General features: G+C 39.2%; 1 protein-coding gene across 2 annotated transcripts; it reads left to right on the top strand.

Annotated features, from left to right (window-relative positions):
- Positions 1–54: 54 nt before the first annotated feature.
- slc6a6b (solute carrier family 6 member 6b) lies at positions 55–17,536 on the top strand. 2 transcript variants are annotated; one of them, XM_086213763.1, is made up of 15 exons: positions 55–202; positions 1,140–1,239; positions 5,407–5,636; positions 5,725–5,859; positions 7,941–8,175; positions 8,731–8,863; positions 9,577–9,711; positions 10,291–10,394; positions 10,508–10,632; positions 11,724–11,836; positions 12,856–12,993; positions 13,411–13,513; positions 15,295–15,395; positions 15,523–15,693; positions 16,792–17,536. In XM_086213763.1, exons 3-15 carry the CDS (start codon positions 5,408–5,410, stop codon positions 16,945–16,947), a joined length of 1,878 nt encoding a protein of 625 aa, XP_086069889.1. In that variant the 5' UTR covers positions 55–202; positions 1,140–1,239; position 5,407; the 3' UTR covers positions 16,948–17,536. The 2 variants fall into 2 exon arrangements, with proteins under 2 accessions (XP_086069889.1, XP_086069888.1); XM_086213762.1 differs by lacking the exons at positions 55–202; positions 1,140–1,239 and adding an exon at positions 3,355–3,512.

The raw sequence follows: 17,536 nt of genomic DNA, 5'->3' as shown, positions 1-17,536 counted from the left end.
CAGGTGAAAACATGGAGACTGTCGCTTTAAGAAGTTGTTGCATGAAGAAGCTAGTGATTTTCCACTCAAACTGATTTTAAACCCGAACCAGCTCCAACATGGTCTCTCAGCAAAATATATTAATTGCTTCCATCAGCGCTGAACGAAAGCTACGAAGCAAGGAACAGGAACAAGGAACTGCTTAGTCAAACTGGGTGGACAGGTAATCCCTTACTTTTTATTTATTAGCTCAGTACATTGAAATGAGTTTTTTTTTTATTGCAAGTCAAATGTGTGATAGAAATACTACGTCCACCTGAGGAAAGATGGTTGAATTTCTATCAATTCAATTCCACAGTATTGATTGTTTTTTAATGTTGGACAGAGCATGCAGATTAATTTTTGGTCTATAGAAATGCTGTTATTATTCACTGACGATGTGTGTGTGTGTGTGTGTGTGTGTGTGTGTGTGTGTGCGCGCGGTCGCGAGTATATATATATATATATATATATATATATATATATATATATATATATATGTATATGTATATATATATATATATATGTGTGTGCGTGTATATATGTATATATGTGTGTGTATATATGTATATATGTGTATGTATATATATGTATGTGTATATATATATGTGTGTATATATATATACATATATATACATATATTTATATATATATATACATATATATATATATATATATATATATATATATATATTCTGTTGGTTTTTGTTGTTATTTTGTGTAGTTTGTTTTTCGGAGGGCTGCTGTGATGCGTTCGGGTGCGCCCGAATTAGACATTCAACCCCCAGTGAATGATTGAATAAAATAAATGGATGGGTGTATGTGTGTCCAAAGACAAGAGCCTGCTGAAGCAGGTCTGATGCACTAAGACGTTTATATTTGTGCTTAGTGGCACATACTTAACCTACTTCCCTTGTCTCCAACCCTCCAGTGTATGATTGACTGACGTGTCCTTTGATAACCTCAATCTTCTTCCTCACCAGGATAAAACCTGTGGGGCCATTTTATCTTTATAGCCGGTGGCACTGCTGTAAATAAAATTCCCAAACTTCGGAACAGGTGCCTAGGAAGGGTTTCTGTAGGGTTTGCTTGTTATTAATAAATATTCCCTATCGTTTCAGGTAGTGCTGATCAACATCAACTGCTCGGTGAAACTGGGTCATCAGGACATCGATATTTATCGGTTTACTGAGAAAACCAGTAAAGATTGAGGTCTTGTTTGTAAGTCTCTGTGAAATTTAAAATATTTGTGTGCATGAATTAAGATAAATATCCATCTGTTGTATTTAAATAGAGCAGAATGTCTCTTCTTCCCCCACAATGTTGTTCTGGCTCATCATCTGACAGCTCAAATCAGCGTTGGTGGTGTCAAGACATTCCCTTGGGATTTCTACAGTCTTAAACACAGAATATATTGGGCATCATAAATTTGGCATAACACAGTTGAAAACAACTTTTAAATTTGGTTTACTTTATTTTTTTTTTTTACACAGGCTGTCATAACCGCTGAAGCAAAATGTGATCTGTGAGTTTGGGATATATAAATTTAGAAAAAAGAACTAATTGAGAAAACAGAGGAGTAGAAGCAGTTCTGGGTCTTTTTATGTGAATGTTACATTTAGGTGGTCCTTTGATTCTTAGGCAGTTCTTAAGTTTTCATGCAAAATTAAAATGCCTTTAATTCACATGGCAAATTTTATTCAAATCGACCAATATGTTGCGACCCACCCAAAAAAAAAACCTGAAAAAATATATTTGACTTTGAAAATGATTTGACTTTTCTTCTTATTAGCATTAAAATTTTCATTTAAAAAACAAACAAAACACTTACGTTCTGGAGGGGGCGGCATGGCTCAGTGGTAGAGTGGCTGTCTAGCAACAAAGGATAGCTGGCTCAATCTTCACTTCCGTGACTGGTGACCATGTTGAAGTATCCTTGAGCAAGATAGTGAACCCTTAATTGCTCCTGATGGCCCTGTGACAGACTTGCAATCCATCCAGGGTGTACTCCACCTCTCGCCCAATGTCAGCGGGGATAGGCTCCAGCCCCCTCCCACCATTAATGGATAAGCAGTGTAGAAAATGGATAGATGGATAGATTGGATAGATTGTTCATCTGTAACCCTTAAACTAATTATAATATTTATAATTAATAAAATGTTATACAGCTTTCCAAACACACAATTCCTCCCACTAATATACTCCTTTTACACAAGGTATCTTCTTGCTGCAGGTGGGCGTGAGCTCTTTATAAATGAAACTCAGATCTTATTAAGTGAAAATTATAATGGTTGCAGTATGCAGGTCAGTAAGGTACATTACATACTTTATTTATTGCCTCAATTTAACTCTGCAGATGCACTGTGAAAATTTGATGTTGCATTGAAACAATCATTTTCAATGAACAAACACCAGCAGGTTTTACTGTGTGAGACCTGATTACTCTCATGAAACAAGCAGCTAACAATGAAATATAAATCTTGTGGTCTCAGTAGGTTTTAGAAAAGCACCTTTCAATGAGCAAAATCGTACACAGAGCCTGACACTGTGATTACAGTGTCATCCAAAATTGTCAGGGATTTTTGTGTATGAATGTTCAGTGTTCCAGTGAGAGCTTGTTATCAGGTGATCCCTGTCCCCTATTTTTATGTGCAAATTCTGTCAAGGAATTCATCAGTTTTTATTTGACTGTTGGATACCAGCCTTTATCCAGCTATTGTGAGCTCTTGGAACAGTCAGTGGTATCTAAACAAACCATGAATAACCAGAACTACGTTACCATATAAGGCATTGTTAGACACTGTTACTGTACTTGTTTACATTTGCTAGATAATAAACCACATGTCATGAGAGAATGGAGGACAGTGATTCAAAAGGTCCTGCATACCGCAAGTGATCATTCCATGCTCAAGAATAAAAATAGCTTTTACACGAAGATGTAAAAATGGCATAAAATCACGCTAAATAATTTAGTGTCGTTTCACTGTGCTACTGTCAAAAGGAAAGTAAAACTGTCTTGTGCATTTGTTTATTTCATTTGTGCCTGATCACAATTTAAAACAACCTCTTGGTGTCAGAGAAGCCCACCCTTTCTCTTCCTCTGAGTTGTCCTCTGTGTCTCCAACATGAATAAGAAGTGTGTGTGTCACACACTCATCCCCTCTGCTCAGCCGTGTTTGTGTGTGTGTGTGTGTGTGTGTGTGTGTGTGTGTGTGTGTGTGTGTGTGTGTGTGTGTGTGTGTGTGTGTGTGTGTGCAGGGAGGGAGTAGTGGGAAGTGGAAATTTACAGTCTCCCACGTTGGTACCTGAGTTGTATGTCACAGCGAGGCTGCATCCAATCTCCACTGTGGATTTAATTGTCTTTAGCCGAGGGGCGGGCTCTGCTGTCAGCTCCACTTCTTATGACCCATGTTGGCATAAAGGCTTTCAGTACAGAGGAATGGTGACAGCTGAGAGAGAGGAACTCTATACATTGTTCTTGCCATGAAGGAAATGTAAGTTTTCTTGATTGCTTTGCTTAAAGGAAAACTTGATTTTTCAAGGGTCAGCGTTTGTGTAGACATGATTAAAAAAAATAGTTGAAAATAGCAATAAAAAAGCAGATAAGGCATTGGTTGATAGTGGATTAATCTTTTTGTATTTGAAAAGGTTCAGCAAGCAAACTGATCTTATTATGGTCATTTTGATCAACAGAAGTAGAAAGAAGCAGTGATTTAACCCACCAGTGAGTATTTTAGTAGTGTTCATGTTGTGCTTTTCATGAGATTATGGAACTTTGACTCCAGTATTAGTGGGTTAAATCCCAAGGACAGTTTGTATTAACTCTTATCTGGTGGGCAGATTGCATTCACGCACCATGCAGTCAGGTGAAAGCATACAGTATACTGAGCAGATGAGTGAAATGAGAGAAAGCTGGAGAGAGAATGACAGGATGAGAAATCGTGTGGGCAAGAACTGATCCAGTTATGTAATGAGGTTTGCGAATGGAAAGTGTTTCAAGTTGACTTGTCATGCACAAGGGGAAGAGAGAAGTCCTCGAAAATGATGTGACAGAATGTGGGATGGAAAGCTTTCTGGGTGAGAGGACAAATAGTTGCACGTTGGATTGAGATAGATTTCAGCAAAGGTCCTAATGTGGATGTTGGTAGAATTGACTGCTGACGGTGGAAGTTATTATCTTTTTTGTTGTTTCAAGAATTGTTTTTCTCCAATCACATCTTTCCTCTAATTGTTTTAATTTCTCCAGTTCTGTGTTGTTTTGTTCTCAACAAGAAAAAAAATGCAAATTAATACTGTGGAGGCTTTCATTCTTTGTTCACTCTAAGCTCTGATGAATTAATTTTGGGGCCCATATGAGTCCTCACTCACTAAGCACTTCAATTAATCTCATAGCTCACAATTAATTGTAGCTTTGTGAGTGTCTGTCTTTTGTTCAGAATCATTCATTATGTGCCAGCTTGGAATCTGAAGCCTTGAAATTCCTTACACTATTATTCCGGTCCTATTACGGTGTTCTCTCTCATCTTTGGCCCATTCAGAGAAATAGGATACATTGGTCAGTAACAACAAATCCTGTCTTACTTGGAAAGGCAGTTTACAGTGTAAATACTCAAGTGAACTTAAGCTGGTGTGTCCTTAGAGCAGCCTGGGCTTTGGGAATGCAAAGGGATATCTTCCTCTCTAAATTTGGATTACCGTGGACTGATTTGTTACTGAGACAGTAGCATAAGAGAAAGCTAAAAGAAAACTTTACGTCAGGTTCAGGCGTGGTCTTAAAGGCGCATATCTTGTCTAAACCTTCCCTTCCTTTTCCTCCAATGACAATGGGCTCCCCTGGGAGCAGCAGCATAAACCCAGAGACAGACATATAACAATCAAAAACACTTGATTATAATGCTCATGATAAAGCTCACCAAGGTGTTTGATTGAATGAGGTTATCTGCCTCATGCATATGACAAAGATACTTTCTTCCATATATTTATTGACCTGTAGACTGAGGCAGATAAGCCAATACAGAAGGCATTTTGCCCAAATTTTATGCCTGTATTTTATTTGATCACCAAACGCAGGTCACTAGTACGAGTAATCTACATGTATTAGCTGCTCAGATTAGCAAGATTAGCAACATAGCACTTTATATCATGTACTGTACCAGTGGTTATGCAGCATTCTATAACACAATCAGGAGACAGCATTGTCTCTCTCAATATGTCGCATGGTTTGAATAGCACTGACTCCTCTCAAATGATGGGTTTATCATCAAAATCATAACTGCTATCTGCCTCCTGAATGTAGTCATCTGGTCTCCGTAATGTGCCTCCTTACAGTATCTTTGTCTTATCCCATCTCTTTCCATCTACATGTCTTTTCGCTCTCATCTTCCACAGCATGGCACAAAAAGAGAAGCTACAATGCCTGAAGGACTTTCACAAGGACACCCTGAAACCTTCACCTGGGAAGAGCCCAGGCACGAGGCCCGAAGATGAAGCTGAAGGCAAAGCTCCACAGAGGGAGAAGTGGGCAAGCAAGCTCGACTTTGTCCTGTCTGTGGCTGGAGGATTTGTAGGATTAGGAAATGTTTGGCGCTTTCCTTACCTTTGTTATAAAAATGGTGGAGGTAGGCAGAAGATGCATAGTAGATGTAAAGGCAAATATGGCAAAATGGTGAGAAGATATCTAAGATGTTGCTTGTATCTGCTGCGCAGGTGCATTTCTCATCCCATACTTCATCTTCCTGTTCGGCGGTGGCCTGCCAGTGTTCTTCCTGGAAGTTGCACTGGGCCAGTACACCTCTGAAGGAGGGATCACCTGCTGGGGCAAACTTTGCCCTATCTTCACTGGTCAGTTCGAATGTAAAAATGATATTCACACACAGATAGACACACTGAAGCTCGATGGAACAGCTCAGATTCTTTTTGACAAGCTTTTCAGTTATTTCCTTCCTGTTCATTCTAATTTTCATCATGCAGAGACAACAGGTTGTGCTTAGGTGTCCCACTTTTCCTAAAGAGTTGGACCAGTCTTACCTCATGAGGCTGCTAAATGACTGTGATGTAAGAGAACATTCTGTGTCCTAAGGCCATGGAGGATGAATACCAGTATACTTCAGCAGAGCACATCAAGACCCAAACAATTGAAGGCCTTGCTGGTTATATGTATAATTTATCGATAGGTTCTTAGTTGCTGTGAGAACAGAAAAGGAATCTGAAATGTTGCAGGATAATGGATACAGCCCAATAATTTACCATAGCTAGTTTGTTTTAGCTTAAAATGTAAATGCTATATTTCCTTTGCAACAGTGTTGTCACAGATCAAGTCCTTGCCTTAAGATCACCATGTGGCTTGCTGATACATATACGACACTCAAGGGCCTCTAAGTGGTCTTAAATACAGCTCACTGCCTTTGAGTGACAGCTGTAGACAAGCAGTGAGGCTCCACAGCCTTACTCATATTCACATGAGACGTCACATGAAAAGAGAGGAAACTGTGCAGCACCGGATCTCTAGCAGCTGCTGACGGACTCTGCCATTCGAGGAACGCTGAGGCTGCTGTCTGTCCATCTGGCACAGCAGAGAAAGTCCCCAAGTGGCGACAAACTGGCCAATCACAAATCTCCATTGTCCTCCCCGCCTTAATGGGATTCTGTCACACAGAGAATTCACACACACATGCACACACACACACACACGCACACACATACCACACACACACTCACACCTGTCACATTTGGGTATGAGGAGGTGGGGGTGACAAAGATGATTAGTTTAAAAATACACATGAGCAGTGGCAGAGGGAGTGGGGATTTCTGTGTCTCGGTTCGTGGCAAAGTCATCTAAAAATAGCACAAAAACACTAAGGACATTATAACAGAAGATAACAGAGACACATGATGGGAAATATCCCTCTCCTCGAGTTAAGTAACTCAAGAGTCAGATATTATTTATGTTTGTAGAAGTTGTTCAAGCAGTTTAATAGTGTAAAAAGTCCCCATTTAAAATGGGTTCTGTCACACCGTCCAGTTGGGTTTCAAGTGTTTTGCCTATGCCCACTATTACTAATGGGTGTGGTTGGATGAGGTTAGAGGTGATGTCACAGTAATGTACTAACATACCCAATTGTACACTTATACATCAATACTGACCCTTTTACACAGCACTACAGTTTGCCCTCTGAAATGGCCATTGCTCTTTTCTCCTTAAGGCCCCCTTCTCTAAAAGAATTGCCAGCTTCTGGAAGCTGGATGGGTGGGTGGATGGGGGGGGGGGGGGCAATGCCTCATTCTCCTGCTATTGTGGAGGCTCAGAAAGTAAACTGTTAACCCAAATAATAACTTAAAACACAGTCACTTGAAAGATAGTCCTAAGGATAATTTCAAGCTGAATATTGCTCAGCTTGTCTTGAAATTATTGGCTTTTTGGTGGACAAAACCAATTAAAGTGATGGGTGAGTGATGATGACACACTGACAGTTTTAGGGCCATGAAATTCTCAAAAGGTCTAGTCCAAAAACTCAGTGTATGTTGATTTTTCCTGAAATTTTTTTCCACATTCATGGTGGTTGCAGCCTTGATGGGCTGGCCTCTGTGGCATTTGCTTTGTCTGTCTAGGCCTGGCCACAAGAATTCAAAAGATGCTTTAGTGGCATGTCCTGATAGAGTTATCTATCTGCTAATAATTCCTGTGTGTAGAAGAAAACAGCAACTTAACAGTTAGAGAGGAGGCGGTGGCAACAAAAAAACAAAGCATCCATTATCTTTCAAGAAAGATGTTTTCAAATGATAATGCTGCCCTGTATCTGCTTGATGTATAAATAGACAAGTGCATCCTTCGAGGTTCACCATATCAGTTCAGTTGTAACTCATTATCATGATCTTGCGTGATATGTTGAGCAGACTATGAATTCTTTCCATCTTGCTCGCAGGTATTGGCTATGCCTCTATCGTGATCGTGTCTCTACTGAATATCTACTACATTGTGATCTTGGCCTGGGGACTCTACTACCTGTTTCAGTGCTTCCAGCCTGAGCTCCCCTGGGCAAAATGCAAGCAGCCCTGGAACACAGAACACTGTGTAGAGGACACAGTCCGCAAGAACAAGTCCCTTTGGCTGGCAGCCAATGCTACCAACTTTACTTCTCCTGTCACTGAGTTCTGGGAGTGAGTATTCACCAACAGCATGCCTGACTTGACACACAAATTTACATGAAACATTAGCTCTTTGTGTTTCTTGTACAAATATTTTTGAACTGGCCTGATTCCAATGAAAGGCATAGTTTGCTGTAATTAAAGTAATACATTTTTCAATTTTTTCACTGCCAACTTATCATTAACATTATCTGTGCTCCACATTTAAAACATATTTTATACAGCATAGAGTTTATACAGTTGTGTAACTGAACTTCAATAGTGAGAAAATCTTTTTTTCATTTGCTGTAGCATGTTTAATTTTTGACAGCAAATCATCTGAAACAAATGGTTTTCAGGGTTTATGTAGCTTGAGAGACCTGAAAACTTCAGCTCGCCTTTACATCAGTTTTTACTGTGTTTGGTTCAAATACTTGACAGGAACATGATTAGATGACTGCTTTCACCCTTATAAACAGAAGTCACATCACACACTCTTTTTAGTGTGTCGTGTGAAATTATAAACCCATTCTATTTCAAGTCTGTGTATTGCCATTAACATGTTCTGTGCCTCTTTATTTTCTGCAGACGTAACGTCTTGAGCATCTCCTCTGGGATCGAGGACATTGGGCCACTGAAGTGGGACCTTGCCCTGTGTTTGTTAGCTGTGTGGGTTATCTGCTTCTTTTGCATCTGGAAGGGAGTCAAATCCACTGGGAAAGTGAGTGTTAAGATGTAGACACATGCTGTACTTATTTGGTTGCCTGGTTTTGTTCAGCCCATACTTTCACCCCAAGAAGTCAGTAGCAAAATAGTGTTACTCAGAGAAAGCTCACCTTCTTGGAAACCAAGTTCATTTAGCTGATTTAGAGACACCAGCCTCTGCGCTGTCCTAAATGTTACTTTTTGGCCAGACTCTCTGTCGGCTGTATACAGTTGACTGCCACTCCTCAGCCCTCACACTGTTTCTGCTAGTGTGACAGAAACTGCTCCAGAGCCAAAAGCAGGAACTCTTAGAGAAAAATCATTAACTCCGTTAGGGACATTTGTGGCTTTCTTTCTGTATTTAATGCTGGGTTCATTATAACAAGTGCGCCTTAAAGTTATTACCCTTATTTAATCACTTAGCTATTGAGAAAGTGGTTTGTTGCTTCAAGCCCTGTTGGAAAACCTTCAGTTGGTGCACTGCATTGCATTCTTTCTAATACAAACATACTTTTATCTTTGAAAACACCTAGGGACCAGAAAAGGAGATAAGAAAAAACAGTTGCTCAATAATTTTACAACTTAATAGCTAATATAACACCTGGAAATATAGGAATAAACACGAATTAGAGATGCAAGTTGTGATTATCTTTGTACATTGTACATTTAATGAATCATAAGAGTTTTACTATTGTGTAATATTATGTCTAATGGTAATTTACTTTTTAGGTGGTGTACATAACAGCAACTTTCCCATTTGTGATGCTGATTGTGCTGTTGGTGCGTGGGGTGACTCTGCCTGGGGCATCTGAGGGGATCAAATTTTATCTTTACCCTAACCTGACCCGCCTGCAGGATCCAGAGGTATGGATGAAAATAATTATGTTCCTCTTCTCTCTGCCATACTCTGACTCCATCTCCCTTTTTGTGAGTGGGAAAAATCTTTCTCAAGGTTGTAGGAATAAGTGCACTTCGAAATTACTGAAAAGCTGCACACGTAAAGGATTTTTTCCCTCTGGTTTATTTGTTTATACAACATGGTTACATAATTTCTCATGAGTGATTTCATTAAAATCTCAGATGTCCTGCAGTTGAATAGATTTAGATGTCTTGTACATTATTATCATGGGGTTTCAGGTAAAATTAAAGCTTATGAGAGATAACACAAGATAAATGTGTCATATAGTCTTCATTTTCAGTTTCCTATTTTCAAGTTTTGTGCTTTAGAGTTCATAGAGACATAGCTATGAATATTATTGCATTGCAGCTTCATTTGATTTATGGTTACAGTGTGCAGTCTCAATGTAATTGATTACTTTTGATTATTGACATAAAACAGCCATGATTGAAATTCCATTTGAAATTTATTAGATTTCAATACCTTTTAATTTTATATCAAATTGTTATTCTAACTGCGAAAATAACCAACTTCTCCCTTGTCAGGTGTGGATTGATGCGGGAACACAGATTTTCTTCTCCTATGCCATATGCTTGGGCGCCATGACATCACTGGGGAGCTACAATAAATACAAATACAACTGCTACAGGTGTGCTGTTTTTCTGCCAGGGTAGAGTGGAACTATCGTGGAATGTGTCAGAGACAGCTGCGTGACAGCCACCTGTGTTAATTAACAACTTCCATGACATATGTGTGACACAGGGACTGTTTGCTGCTGGGAGGCCTCAACAGCGGTACCAGTTTTGTGTCTGGCTTCGCAATATTTTCTGTCCTGGGCTTCATGGCACAAGAACAAGGGGTGGATATTGCCGATGTGGCAGAGTCAGGTATGAGAATCTAAGGTGATGGCAGCAGTTATAGTGGGCACTGCTGCCAAATATAGAAAAGACAATTGGAGACATATCAAAAAAAGTGTTAAAACAAAACCATGAAATGAGGGAAAAAAAGTCATTTAAATTTCTGAAATGATGCCGAAATGTAGACGTATCAGCAATTGCACACTCCTTGAAGAAAAGCCTCATACAAACAGAGTTGTGACTTGAGTGTGATTTATCTTTCTCTTCCTCTGAGGGCAGATGACATCATGTTGAAATGCTTTATGTTTAAGCCACTCCACATGCTTCAGGAGTGTCTTTATTTTTCCATCATCCTTATTACATGTGCAACGACACAGCTTCTGTTGCTCAATGGCACCATTTGTTGTTATGTCAACCTGCTCATGTCTTTTAAGTAGCTTTTGACCAGAGGAAATTGCTTTTCTGTGTGTGCAATCACTGGTGACAAGCTCATGGTTGTCCAGTGATGTTCCTGACCAGCAATGTAATCCTAGTTCTGTTAACACGCTGTGGACCTCCAGAGGTGGATGCCATTCTGTTTCTGGCCTCCTTCTTCATTCTTTTTGGACTTTGAAGGAGATGCATCTTCTTTCAGCATGCATGCTCTGTTCAGTTCATATTAAACTTGCTATTTTAAGACTGGAGTTGGAAAATAAAAATGTTTAATCGAATGGCGATTTGTACTATAAGGGAAATAATTGATGGCATGGAAATTTGTTCATATTCTTAGATTGCTGCAGTGCAGAAAAAGGCTCATGTGCAGGGTGATGTTATTCATTATATCTTATCTTGTAAAAATAATGCATAGCTTTTGTGTTATTTTTATGTGCTTTTTTGATATTCATCCTGCAGGTAAACAGGACTTGAGAGCTTGAAAAATCCCCCTCTTCACTGAAATTCTCAGGCTAACAAAGACTAGACATAATTTATCTCACTAGAAAGCACTTCCTCTAGACTATTGGGTGTTCCACTCACTTTCTATTATTGATTTTTTGACCTTCATATGTCATCCAAGCTGAAATCTGACTGAATATTAACTCTGTCCTTTGGCCCTTTCCATCCCCAATCTGTTCTCCCACCAGGTCCTGGCTTGGCCTTCATTGCCTACCCTAAAGCTGTGTCCATGATGCCGCTGCCCACCTTCTGGGCCATTCTCTTCTTCATTATGCTGCTGCTTCTGGGGCTCGACAGCCAGGTCAGTGTTCAAGTTTGCACAGAATAGTTGCCTGTTAATTTAACGTCCCATGGGCTCGTAGGCTCTTGTCAGCCCCAATGAGTAAAAAGCATTTGGTGTTTCCCAGATACACATCATATGTCTCAGAGGTATCACATAACTGACAGACAAGAAAAGCAATGCATTTCCACAAAAGTATTTTACACCCGCACTTGATTTTCAGTGTGAGGAGTAAAAATGCTTTAATGCCTAATAAAACCACAAATTAAGTTTTTAAAAGATCATTGAGGATTGTGATATGTTAAGCCAGTAGAATTTATGAAGATAGCTTGCATGCAAGTCATCCAGCTATGATGAGATGCAGAGCTTTGATTAAGTAAAGATAATCATAGGAGACAAAACACAAGTGTACACCCCAGGGATTCTATATCACATTTCCTGCTTCCAAGTGTAATTCTACTCCTTGCTAAGTAAGGAGAGCACATGGCCAGCACCTCGTCTCAGCCAACTGCTAGATCAGGCTGATGCACTAAATTTGAGCACATGTAAATACTCATGCAAGTGCATCTGTTTCCATGAGAGAAATTATGCCAGTGGGGGAGTGTGTGGGAGTGCGGTTTTTGACCATAAATTTCACGCAGATTTGTAGTTCTGAATGCAATGTATTGTTGACATCGCTCACACATACATGCCACTGTTATGTAAGGAGGTTTTGTTTTGGTTTCCATGCAACAAAAGAGCATGTTTCCAGTGAATAAAGACACTTGTATAATTTCATAGTTTTTTAGAATATTATGTAGCTTATGAGGCAATAAGGAGACACAGAAGAGCAAGACAGACAGGGAGAAAGTTGTTTTTACTCTGTTGTGTCCTGCTAGCAACAAACCAGTGTTGCAGAGAGAAGTCCTCTTTACCTTCTCATTACTGCCCGACAAAGACAGCTCTCATTCCCTAATCGCTGGTTTGTAGAGGCAAAACAAGAGTTACATGCATGCAAAAAGAGACTCTAAGAACTCTAAAAGCTGCTTTTGTCTCCACAGTTCGTTGAAGTGGAAGGACAAATAACCTCTATTGTGGACCTGTATCCATCACTCCTCAGGAAGGGTTACCGGCGAGAGATCTTTATTGCTGTGATGTGTTTCGTGAGCTATCTCCTGGGACTTGCCATGGTAACTAAAGTAAGTAACTTCACTGAGCCGCTCTCTGTTCCTTTTTCTTCTCTTATGCTGCTTAGAAAAAGAAAAGAAACTCTGTACTTGGATCAACAGCAGTGATAACGACACAGACTTTCCACTTGCTTGTTGGCTGCTGCATTATGACCGAATATGGCCTCTTACGCACACACCATTCGCATCCTGTGTGGCCAAATAGAACAATTTGGAATGCCGCTATTCTTTTAGCAGTTAACATGCTACATTGAGGTTTCAGCACCTGTTGAACTCTGCCTCTATTGGTAGAGTGCCAGCATTCTTGTTCTTTGCCTTCCACACTACCACCCACTCTCTGTTATAATGCCCCCTTCTATCTCTCTGACTCTTTTTCTTTTCCCACACATCAAAGAGATAATTAATGCAACTCTCCTTTTCTTTTTCCAGGGTGGCATGTATGTGTTTCAACTCTTTGACTACTATGCAGCCAGTGGTGTGTGCCTTTTGTGGGTTGCATTCTTTGAATGCATTGCTGTAGCCTGGGTTTATGGTAAGTGGAAACAACTGTGCAATAGGTTTCTGTGCATCGTTTTTCAAAGTAATGATCCCGAAGGGTGAAAAAGCAGGCATGACTGACCTCTATGGTGCTAAACAGCAGTGTCCTTGTGGTTCTTTCCACTTCAGTAGTAAATAACTTTAATTGCATGCAGGGGCAGGGCGAGGGGGGTTTAGTGTTCATTAACTTCCAGATTCTAATTGGTCATCCCTGTTTGCCACCCATCAGATCAGATCAGACTATCATTTAAGAAAAATGTAAAACCTGATGAGAAAAGGCCTTTATTGCAGCCATCTTTCAGCAGGTAACCAATTTATTCAACATTTTTAATTGCAATAAATCATGTATTGCACATTGTTTACTAAGCACTTCCACTCAATTAGTTGGCCCTTGAGTGGCTGTGGTCATGACCCATTGGTGGCCTTGCTCAGCACCGTACTACCACTCACTGTGACTTGTGAAATGCAGGCTGGCTAATAAGTGTTTCCCAACACAGGGGATTGGGGCTTTTAAAGGAATACTGTCAAACACACTAAACTCAATGAAAACAAAATTAATTATTTAAAAAAACACATTTTCTTTAGTTTGTATAGTCTGTGTCCCACATATCTTGCACAATGTTCAAAACCAAAGAAATTGCCAGTCAAAGATGCTATACTTCCTTTACCCATCTATAATGGCTCTGTAACAATGACTAGAAAATCTCCCATGATCCCACCCTATTTTATTACATCCTCAAGCTACATCTTAATGTAACTGCTCTGTTTTTCTGAGATCAGAAGATAAATCTAAGCCGTTTCAGATGATTTATCTTGTGATTTCTGAAAAACAGAGCAAAAACAGTAAGATGTAGCTGTACATTTGTATGGCACTGAATTCCAACAAAAGTTATTTAATGACACATCCAACAATTACTGATTCCCAAGTAATGGATTACAAAGTAAAAAAGTAGAAATTTTACTCCACAAAATAAAAGATTTATGCTGATTTTGGAAGAAATTCTTTAAAAATGACTCTTCTTCAAAGCACTTTTAATTAAAATGATTGTGAAAAAAAAGAGGGCTCTATACCTAAGGTTGAAGCACTTGTTCTCAATAGAATATGACCAGTTGTGATTATCATAGCTTTGTGATTGGGGCCTGTGTCCACTGGGTGCGTTTTTTAACCTGAACAAACAGCCAGGATCAGTTTTGCCTCAGCCATGATTGTTTTTGTCTTAAGTCCTATCTCTGCTTGATTTAGATTTTTCAGTTAGAGAAGTAACACTGACAACCTCAACCCTGTTCCAAAATTGAAACTGTTTTCAGTGATGAGGAATTTGAATGAGGAGCAGGGAATAAAAAGTTGTGAGCTCAAGTTTTTGTACTGAGGTCATTAAGCACTGCCAATTCTGGCCTTTGCAGGATTTTCATGGAAATAGCTGCTGCCAGTTATTTTTATGTGCTTATCATACATCTAGCCAGCATCACAATTATACCAACTGCTCTTGTTTGACAGGAACACAAAGCAACATAATGTTTCATCTTTTATCTGGTGTCCGGTATTACAAAGACACTGTTAACATACAACAGTGTACCATATAAAGCTAATATTAAAGGGTCATAATGATAAACTTAATTCACGTGACATACCAATAATTTGCAACTGTCAGTAAAAAACATTGAACTACTAATCTAGTTTTTCCCAAAGAATTGGTTTATGGTAAGGTACATGACATTGATAAGAGCTTGCAAGAACCACACTGACATATTCTTTATTATCTTTGTGTTGGGTAGGAGTTGATAATTTCTACGATGGAGTTGAGGATATGATTGGCTACAGACCAAACCCATGGATGAAATGGAGCTGGACCATAATCACTCCTGTTCTCTGCATGGTGAGAGATCAGCATATTGTTATAGAGGGTCTGGAGATAGTCTTGTTGATGTAGCAAATTTTCAAGCTGTTGAGGTCACAGAGCTGTGTATGATTTCTACTAACAGCAGCATATCTTTGTCTCCCAGGGTTGCTTTGTCTTCTCCCTGGTAAAGTACAAGCCCTTGACCTATAACAAGGTGTACGAGTACCCTGACTGGGCCATTGGCCTGGGCTGGTGTTTGGCCTTGGCCTCCATGATCTGCATCCCCATGGTGATGGTCATCAAGATATTACAGTCTGAGGGACCCCTGATTGAGGTGAGCAGAGAAAATGTCTTCCTGGGATGCACTAAATTTTAAACATTTTTCTGGTAATGATTAATTTTTAAGAATTTGGCTAAAGCTTAGATTGATGCCATCAATCAGTCAACCAATCAATCAATCAATCAATCAATCAAACAAACAAACAAACAAACTTTATTTAGACAGCACTTTTCATATGTAAAAAAATTCAGCACAAAGTTCTTCACAACTTAACAACCAAAAAAATGACACATTAGGACTTCAAATATTGAAAACCCCACCCTCCCGCTTATGTCCCAAAGTGGAAGTATATGTCAAACAGTATTTTCTCGTTTGTGTGTTTTATAGCTTCCTCTTTTGTGGCACAGAAACAAAGATATCTTCATTCAAAATGTTTTAAAGCTCAAATTCAATCATACCCATTTTTGATTTAACTGTATTTCACTTCACACAGGTAAACATAGGTCACTGCCATCGTTGAACATTATATTTGTGGATAAAGTAATGGCAGTCAATAGACAGATTTCTGCTGATAGGGATATAGTCACCTTAGCTGAATAGCAAAAAGTTTATTAGCTTAACATACAGGAAGGATATAGGAGGATAGAGGAACAGCGTTAAAAACAATATACCTCTAATCATCATTAATACCTATGTTATAGCTCTTTTAGTTTTATTTGTAGAAGTCTAAAAAGCAACACTTTTTTCTTTGAGGTTATGACCTGGACTGTTGTTCAAGGACAATAACAGCTGCCATCGCAGACAGTCCAGAAACAAGACAGCACATGCCCAGTCATTTCCTTTATCATGTGGATTTCCTCAATGGCCCGCCCCTCCGAATTTTTTTCTGTAAAAATAATTCAGTTTAGTATTTATAGCATTTTACCTTAACCCATGTGCAGTGGGTTTATTCAACTGAGAGATACCATAGGACTGGTATTGAACTTCTCCTCATACCAAAGCATGAACCAAAATAAGCATTTTCCCTAATATCAACAGTCCTAAAAAGTTTTGTATGGAACAATTTATTTTAAAATCAAATGACTGTATTTGATATGTTCAGCCCTCAGTTGCTGTTGATCATTAATCCAATCACTCATCTCTTTCCGTCAGAGGATCAAAGCCGTGGCAGCTCCAGCAAAGTCAGGCGTGAGCTCTCGCCCGAAGGAGTACAACTTGAAGGGCAGTGAGCTGACACAGCCCCTGGACCCAAATGGGAACAATGGCTTGATGAAGCCCACCCACACCATTGTTGAAACAATGATGTGAGCGCTCTCTGTGAGAGGAATACGATTGACGTGCTTTCTGTGTTATTATCATATTTGCTAACTTTGATAATGGTAGGTTTATGTCATCTGATATATTCACTCTAGAGATATTGTGGTTTGATTTATATGAAGAGAGTTATATATTGATGTAATTTTTTTCTTGTAATTTTTTTTATTTTTTACTATATCGATATTGTTGTTACAATTGTTGTTGCTGTAGTTGGCACTGATCTCAGATTAGGCAGTATTCTGAGAACATGTTCAATGTTTACTACCTTTCTGTTGATTCCGGAGTGATGAGGAATTTGGGTGTAAGAAGAAGTGATTCTCATTTCTCATAACGTCTGTTAACCTAACTAGTTTTTCACTATAAAAGGTAGACATTGTCTGAATATCCTGACGTGAGGCCATCGTTGGGCAAACTAACTTACTTGTTAAACTAACATGTTGTTATTCTTGTAATGAAATTGAATGTACCTCTGCTATTCGCGGAAGTGAGCCACCCACATCCTTTACAGTTCATATCCATAAAATAGAACATGTTTATTAAGTATACACACACACACACACACACACACACACACACATAT

This window comes from Aulostomus chinensis, chromosome 9 (assembly GCF_037954235.1).
Source record: "Aulostomus chinensis isolate RoL2024-O1b breed Wild chromosome 9, RoL_Achi_v1.0, whole genome shotgun sequence".
Classification (NCBI taxonomy): Eukaryota; Metazoa; Chordata; class Actinopteri; order Syngnathiformes; family Aulostomidae; genus Aulostomus; species Aulostomus chinensis.
This window is presented reverse-complemented; position numbering and strand designations above follow the sequence as displayed.

What these genes read in the sequence shown, in the direction of transcription:
- slc6a6b (XM_086213762.1), top strand. An exon ending in TTGTTATAAAAATGGTGGAG is followed by an intron (nt 5,637 to 5,724) that starts GTAGGCAGAAGA and finishes TCTGCTGCGCAG; the next exon opens with GTGCATTTCTCATCCCATAC. An exon ending in TGCCGATGTGGCAGAGTCAG is followed by an intron (nt 10,633 to 11,723) that starts GTATGAGAATCT and finishes TTCTCCCACCAG; the next exon opens with GTCCTGGCTTGGCCTTCATT.